Below are 8592 nucleotides of genomic sequence, written 5' to 3'. Positions count from 1 at the left end.
GCAGCCCTTTAGAAAACAATGGGATCCCCACTCTGAGGCTGGCCGCTCCCTCCCCCTCGTGGACCGCTGTCCCTGCAGCCATGGGTAGAGTGTGCCAACGGTGTCAACACAGAGGTTGGCCGCGTGACGTGTGTTGGAGCCTGCTCTGTGTCCGGGGCAGGGGCTGTGGCTGCCCCAGCGAACACACTCCTTGGTCCGTGAGCGGCCTGGCGGCATGTCTGGCCTCACCCCCTTTCTGTTCTCACATTTTGAGCGGGGACCCTCATAGAGCTGGAGGAAGCCACTGACAAGGACGGCTTTCTAGTTTTTATGAGGCCATTGTTAGGAGTTTTTTTCTTTAAAACAGTGAAGGAACTGGAGTCCCACGCCAACAAAACAACAGAATTCCAACCGATAAATCTGATCACTTAAATGAATGCATTCATTATGGTTCAACAAATCTTTCTTTCTATTTTTTTTTTACGGATTTTATTTATTTATTTATTTATTTGACAGACAGAGAGAGACAGCGAGAGAGGGAACACAAGCTGTGGGAATGGGAGAGGGAGAAGCAGCCTTCCTGCCCACCAAGCAGGGAGTCCGATGCTGGGCTCGATCCCAGGACCCTGGCATCATGACCATGGGCACAGCCCGGAAGGAGGCCCAGAAGGAGTTTCTGAAGCAGCATAAACCAAGGGAGTGCCCTCGGAAGGAATAAGGCAGCGTGAGTTACATGTGTGGAGTTTAAGAAACAAAACAAACGAAGGAAAAAAGAGACAAATGAAAAAAACAGCCTTAACGCTGGAGAAGAAACTGGTGGTTACCGGAGGGGGAGTTGGGGGAGGGGTGACACTGGTGAGGGGATTCAGAACACACTTATCCTGAGGAGAACTGAGTCATGTACAGAATCACTGAATTGCTACATTGTACTATAACAGGGCATGTTAACTGCACTGGAAACAGACAGAAGGTCTTAACAACAACAACGACGACAAGGGACAGACTGAGCTGGGGCCTGACCGGTGAGCATGGCAGGGCACAGAGAGACTTCTGTTGTGGGGCGGTGACACGGCTTTCAGGAGTCAAAGTGGGAGCAGAGCAGGAGCTAGGTGATGTTGGCGCAGATGACCTGGCTTCCCTGGGAAGCCCAGATGACAAGGGCTGCCTGGCTGGTCACCGGCCGGTGAGCGCTGGTGGAGGCCGCCCTGGGACAGGGGGACAGTGGAAATGGAGAGCAGTGAATGGGTTTGTGACTTCCTGTGGAGCTAGAGGCAGTCAGATTTGACAGCAGAGCAAAATGTGCAGAAGGAAGCTGACGCCCCGGTTTGGGGCTCAGCTCACAGAGGGCACGGGACCCTGTGTGTTCAGGCAGGTGATACTGGGAAAATGGATTTGGGGCGCAGGGATCCAGGCCTGAGGAGACCAGACTGAGCAAGACCCACATGGCCGGTGTTTCACGGGGCTTTCACGTCCCAAGACTCCACAGGGACACCTCCGCTGACGTCCTGGTGTCTGGATATCATGGAGACAACAGTTCAGACAGGCCTCTGTTTAACCCCTTAGCTGCCATTATGGAAGCTTCATGGTCTTAGGCAAGTAAAGTAACTTCTTCCAGTCTCAGTCTCAATCTGTAAAGTGGGGCTAATAAGGTTTACAATGACCAGGCTAGTGAAATCAGTACAACTGGAACAGGGTGCGCCTCTAACTTCACTTGGTGGGCATTGACTCCCACCTGGACCAGAGAGCTGCACCGAGGGACTCTAGTTCATGGTCCCCGCCCCCTCTGGCTAGGCTGTCTATGGTGGGTAAGGCCAGTGAGGTCCTTTTTGACTCTTTGTCAAAATTGTCAACATCCACTGACTATCATCCCTCCTTCTAATTGTTCCTTTAGGAGAATTGCTAAGACCTCTAGTCAGTGGTGCACTGGCCAAGTGTCCAGGCCAGTTGTGGTTCTTGGGTCACAGGCATCCAATGGACTGTGATTAACTTAAGAAGAAGGGGGCTTTATTGGCTGGGTAGAGCAGAGCTCACAGAAAGAAGAGAAGCCAGGGAAGGAGGCTCTGGGAAGGCAGAGCGAGGGTGCTCCTCAGGCTTCCACAGCAGAGACCCTCCACTGTCTTCTCAGGTTTTCTTCCCAGGGAAAATGAGCTCCAACACATCTCAGCCCCTTTGCCCTGTGATCAAAATTTTGCCCCTTGATCAAAACTTCAATTCCAGGAAGATGATCTGATTGGTCTGGCTTGGGTATGTGCCCCAGGAGGCCACTCCCTCCCACTGAAACTAGGTGGTTGGTTTGGCCAAAGGAACATGGCACCATTACTCAAAACACGAGGGAATGGATGAGATGAGTGGAGCTCATCTCCTCCTCTGGCAGTGTTAGGCCTGGGAATTATCTTCTCAGAAACTGTAGAAGGCATGTCCTTTTGTGGGTGAGAGATCATGGCCACCGAAGCTGAGACGCTCTCATCATTTGTATCCTCACATAGAATGGTTTGCCAGGCAATAACCGGTTAGTTTAAAAACCTGGAACATTCTGAATGATAAATGGCCTTACTCTTGATTGTTTAAAATCTGTATCTAAAACATCAGTAAGGAAATAGCGATGAAGTAAAATGTTAAAACACACAGAAAGATTCTGGTCATATCTCTATCTATGAATGTCACATGTGAGAGTCATTAATGTGGTCCACCAGATACTTCTATTTCTTGACTCCCAGTTGAGAGTAGCCGTATGGGCTGCTCTGGCCAAGGACATGGGAGTGGAAGCGATGTGGCCCTCACTGGCAGTGGTCAAAGACAGTGCATGATCTGTCAATTTCCCTTGGCCAGAGAAATCAGCAAAGCTCCGGGTAGCAGCGGCCCCATCACCCCATCCTGACCAAGGGTAATGTGGAAGAGCTTTCAGATGCCAGAAATGCACATGTAGTAAGAATAAAGAAGTCAGCCTTTCCCGTGTAATTCCTGATATCTGGGGGTTGCTTGCCTCAACTACCTTACCCTGACTGATCCATCAAGCATTCATACCCCTGTCCCATGGGGGCTCACCCTTGAGGTACTGGTAACAGCAAGAAAGAAAGTCCTAAAACCTTGACCCTCCACACACAGCACAAAACAGTTGCGAAAGAGTTCTGCATTTAGATTGTTTTGCATTAAGATCAAGTTGAGTGGGACGCCCGGGTGGCTCAGTCGGTTAAGCGTCTGCCTTTGGCTCAGGTCATGATCCTGGGGTCCTGGGATCGAGTCCCACATTGGGCTCTCTGCTCAGCGGGGAGCTTACTTCTCCCTCTGCCGCCCCACACCCGCCTGCTCGTGCTTGCTCTAGTTCTCGCTCTCTCTCTCCCTCTCTGACAAATAAATAAATAAAATCTTAAAAAAAAAATACACAGTTCCTTATTACCATTCCCTGATAGGACCCACAAAATCCTAAACACACCCCCACGGTCTCCTCAGCTGGTCAACGTGAGAAGACTGTTCTTGATTCGATGGAACTTCTGTCTTGGGTTAAAAATGAGCCTGTATCACAGGAAATAAGTGAGATACAGATTTGCTGTATTTGACGAGGACTTCTTCCAAGGACTACTTATAAGGGTCCTCCTTGGGAGATAACAAAGTGCCCCAGGATTCCACAAGCTGGTGTCATGACCAGCCCTAGGCCTGAGTGGGGCATAGGAGTGGCTGCCAGAGCCCAGAAAGAGAGAGAAGAGAGAGCCAAATTATAGGAGGTCTGATCTTTAGTTTTAGATGCCAGCTGTGGTCCTCAGGCACAGAGGCAGGTGGAGATGAGTAGAAAGAGGTGCTGAGGCACAAATAGGTGGAGTCTACCACTTCAAGCTCGGTCACCATAGCAACCAGTCCACAACAAGCATGCTGTCAGATTTCCAACTTGTTTGGATGCAAGAAAGGGCATGACTTTGAAACCGTCTTCAGCTTTGCTCATGACTTTCTGGGTCCAATAGGAAGCTCTGTTCTGGACCAGGCACTGGGTACTCACCAGAGAGTAGAAAACCAATGAGAAGATGACCCCTTTTTCTATCCTCAAGTCTGGTGGCATTAGAGGAAGTTATTGCCAAGAGGACCACTCTTGTCTGCACTAGTGATACAAACCCAGGACACATCCATAAATCCACATTCTTTAATGAAACAATTCTTTCTAGACAGATATGTTAGCTCCCCTCCACTTTCTCTTTGAAACTAACAGTTCATGAAATGCAAAATTAAACAAAATAAAAAGTACAACATATTTATAGATAGCACTCTAAACAGTTTTTCTTTTTTAAAAAGAAAACTTTTAGGCATTTGAGATTATTTTTCAGAAGTCCGAACTACCAAAAAAACTTGAAAAACAAGGAAGCCGAAGCCAAGGGAACATTTGTTCGAAAACTGAACAACAATACTGCAAGTTATTTGAGACTCTTCGATTGGACCAGATCAGTGGCAAATCCCCGTGAGAATTCGCTAGGTACTAGGGTTTTACAAACAATTTATACAGGCTGAGGGTTTCATGAGTAAGACAAAACTTAAGGAAAATGGTTTTAGAGTGAATCAGTACACAGCCTCCTCATGTCCGTTTGGAGAAACTCCACAAGCTAACGTTAGTTCCAGACCCTCACCCTGCCCTGGGATTCAGGTTCTAGCTTCTGCCAGACCAGATCACACCAGAACTGGACCAGGCCGATGACCCGGACTCCAAGTATTTCATCAGGTTACCAAGGTAATTCTGTGAACGTGACATCCCCAAGGCCTAGCACCCAATTATAGGACAAAGCAGGTTGGTACAAGGTCCCCTGAGAGAACCTTCAGCAGTGGGCCTGGGTTTTCCTGCGGAGGGGACCTTCTGTTCCCAAGCCAAGGCATTAGTCCCCGTGCGAGCTTCCTGGGGAGCGGGCTGGCCAGCCCCAGCTGAATCAGGGCTTGTCTTGTCTGATGTCACTCGCAGAAGGCCTCACTAAACGTTTTCATAAGCGTCCCATTGTTTCAAGCTGGCCAAGTTGGGTGTTTTTGAAAATATTCTTACTACAGAGATAAAAATAAGTACCATTGTTCCACGAGGGTGGCCAACCTTGAGGCAGAGCCAACTCCGTTTCTGACTCTCTCCCACTTTTCCACAGAATTCGTTGATTCTATTCAGATGTCTAAAATGTTAGAAGACAGGATTTTTCTGTCGCTGGAGCAAGACCTCTCGTAGCCACCTATGTATTCTGGTTTCAGCTTCAATGTGGGCACATACGATGAGACAAAGTAAAACCCCAGAAAAATACAATACTCTGAGAGCTGGGATCCACCTTAGCGGGCAGGTTGGACCACAAGACAAGGGGCTCCCGTGGCTGAGCCCGAGTGCCGCCGGGGCAGGGTCTAGGAGGTGTCTGGATGTGAGAACACGGACCGAATCTCCATCCAGGGCCCAGAGAGGGACTGGGGAACGACATGCATAAAACGCAGGGCTGCTCCAGGAAGGCCCGCATGATGAAGCTACGGTCAGCGGGTCGGCACTGGTCACACTGCGTCGATTAAGGCTCTGACAGCTGGTCCTTTACATACATACATATATACACACATATATTATTATTAATAATAATATTTTGAATTTTTCTCTGTTTTAAGGAAAAAAATATTTCCATGCATTTCTTCTACGTTTCTTTGTATTATCCTTTGTTTTACTCCCAGCCATCATTTTAATTAGACAGAGTCCTCTGAGGGCACATTCTGATCTTCAAAAAATATAACTTTTAAGCTTTCACAAATACTTTGTTTACAATGACGTCGTATCATCCCAGAGGAATTCTGGTGCTCGGGAGCTATCTCGGGTCTTACATGGGAAACACTCTCCTGTGCCGTCCTGTGCTCAATACCAACCCCACAGGACTTAGAGTTATGTAAACATTATTTAAAAATTATTCCAACATAAATACTCTTTTAAAGCTAACATACCACAGCTTTTAGCTCATAATGCCCATAGATGCCTTAATGAAATGCCATTCAAAACTACCTCACTGCTTAAAAGTACACGTGGAGGTTCTAAAATTATGTAAACAACATCCTCTACACTTCCTCTAGAACAAGTGCCAAGTGTGGTGAATTCTGATTGCAAGCTGGGGGTTGAGTACCAGTTGGCCTGAGCGAAGTTACCCATGCACTTCGCAGCCTGACTGGTGACAGAAGTTAGTCACAGGTTGACTGTTCCCACAGATGATGCATGAGTCCTACATGACTTACAATTCTGTTTTCAACAGTGTTTGCCCCACGGGGACCTGAACTCGTCCTTCATGGGCTGTCTTTGCACGTCTTGCAAGCGCAGTTTGAATCAGTTGTCTAGAAGTCAAGGTCAACCACAGCAAGTATCTCCAACTCTGGAGGAGGAAATGGTCTTCCAAGTCCATGGTAGGGGTCTTCTGAAGTCAGCCAGGAGGGGTGTCAGGAGAAGCCAGGATGTTTTCTTCTCAGCACACTGGGGAGTCTCACCAGCAGATATGTTGTTAGAGTTCACAGTGGCTACTTTAGCCTCCCAAGGGGGAAGCCCAAAGTGGCAAGGAGACTTAGAGAGAAGGCTTGAAGTCTGCCAGTGTGGTGAAAGTGATGCTCACACTCCAGGTCCCTCTGTGCACTGCCTCCTGCAAGTTCTTTTCCAGGCCTGAGATCTGTATTCTCAGGGTTCCTGGTTGACATGTCCCTGGCAGACAGAAAGCGAAAGTCTCCAGCCAAAGCTGTGAGTCACAAAACAGCCATGGCCCAGCATTTATCCTCACTGCTCAGTGTGGACAGAAGACAGCCTGAGTCTCCAGGACACAGTCACATTGCCTGGCACCTGGCAAAGCATGTCTAGAAATAGAGGCATGACCAACCCAAGGGCGGGCATCTTGCCCCACAGGAGAAAGGGACAGGAGAATGAGTATGACCAGGCATAGCTTGAGTGGCAGGTGATTTCAAAACCTTAATCTTCTCTCAAAGTCCATGATTGATAACATTATGACCAGAATCAAACATCTTCCCTTCTCCTTCTTGGCGGAACCTTACCAGATACATACCTCCAAGACTAGATTTTGAGTTCTTGTTTGAGAAGAAAAAAAACCAAAAAACAAAAAGCACAACAACTCTACATTGGTTTAGGGCAGATTCACAAGGTGCTATTGTCATAAAACACATTCTCCGTTCCCATCTTTCATGAACATTGATGTCATTTCTTCATGTGCAAGGCATCCTGGAACTTGGTGCTGGTGTATCGGGCATGAAAGCCTTTCTTGTTGATGGTGTCATCCGTGTGGAACTGAATCATCAGAGAATCTCCTGCAGAGTAGATCTCTTCCAGTGGCTGAGGAGAGGGCAGAAGAAAACCAGGGGGACATCAGGTCAGTTGGCTGTGGCTGGAGTTTTAAATACGGAGGATGAGACAGAGGTTACATGAGAACACGGGCAGGTCTGTGCTGCCACAGGGCGTCCCAGGTACCAGAGACTCTGAAAGACACTGACACAAGCTCCTTTTCAAAGGAAAACATTGCCTTTTCTGCTCCAGAAAAGAGCTCCCCAGGCCCTATGATTTCAAAGACAGTCCTAGACCCACAGCTTATATGGACTCTATGGGTTATGAAGGGCACAGATGGGCTGGGGACTATTCCGACCGCTTTCAGATCTTACCTCATGTAAACCTGACCAGGGGGGTGTTATCTCCATTTTACACTTACGAAAACTGAAACTCGAGATCACACAGCTAATCAGGACCCCAGCTCAGGTCTTTCTGACCGTGAGGTCACTCCTGGGATAGATCTCCCAGCAGACCAAACACCAAAACCCATGCTTGCGGCCCAGACCCTGTCCAGGAGTGAAACACGGCACGGAGCCTCTGTATTTGTCACAGAGGTGTCGCCCAGGGCTCAACGAAGGGGAGCCAGGCTCTGGCTGCTGTCTTCCAGGGCACAGTGGGACCTAACTGGGCTTCCCACACAACTCACTGGTTGGGACTCTCCAAAGTTTTCCTCTGCACGTAGGCCCCACAGTCTTTGAAAGACTTTATCAAAGGCATGGCGTTGGTCAGGTCACACTTTGTCATCCTTTCTTTTCGGGAAGGCGAGGGAAGATGATAGGAAATTATTCAGAGACCGATATAAACGCCATTTTGAGGTTCGGATCAGCACGAGAGGCAATCTTGACTCCAAAATGAGCTGATGTAAATTCAGCTGACAGCAAAGAAGCTTGTGTGAACAGCTCCGGACCGAGACAAGGAGAGGACAGGGGCCCAGTGGGAGCGGCGCCCAGTGTGGCTCAGGCAGAGCCTGACCAGGATCCCATACCGGCCCGTTCACACACTTGCCCCAGGTGCCAGCTTCTAGATGAGGTGCAGGGAAACAGTGACCAACCCAGGCCTGCCCTGTCCGGGGCAGGGGGCTGAGGAGAGAGGTGACAATGAGAAAAATGATGAGGACCCGGAGCCCAAGTGTGTGTTTCCAGTAAGACTCATCATTCCCTCATGCATTTGGATTGCCTGGGGAGAGACTTGTGAAGACATGAGATATACAAAAGCATGATTTAAAACAAGTTTAAAAGCCTCAAAGCCCAATCAAAATGTAGGTGGGGTGGGATAGGGAGCCCTTTGCAAACACAGGTGGAAAAGCCTCAAGGAAG

At 48.5% G+C, this 8592-nt stretch overlaps 1 protein-coding gene across 1 annotated transcript in view; it reads right to left on the bottom strand.

The window, feature by feature from the left end:
• Nucleotides 1-4108: 4108 nt before the first annotated feature.
• TLL2 (tolloid like 2) overlaps nt 4109-8592 on the bottom strand; it is a 121442-nt gene continuing 116958 nt past the window's right edge. The window contains exon 21 of the mRNA XM_045068820.1: nt 4109-7285. Within this exon, the coding sequence (XP_044924755.1) occupies nt 7151-7285 (135 nt within the window). The 3' untranslated portion in view covers nt 4109-7150. The remainder of the gene's footprint in view (nt 7286-8592) is intronic.

This window comes from Mustela putorius, unplaced genomic scaffold, assembly GCF_011764305.1.
Source record: "Mustela putorius furo isolate JIRA1106 unplaced genomic scaffold, ASM1176430v1.1 tig00003909_pilon_pilon_pilon, whole genome shotgun sequence".
NCBI lineage: Eukaryota > Metazoa > Chordata > Mammalia > Carnivora > Mustelidae > Mustela > Mustela putorius.
This window is presented reverse-complemented; position numbering and strand designations above follow the sequence as displayed.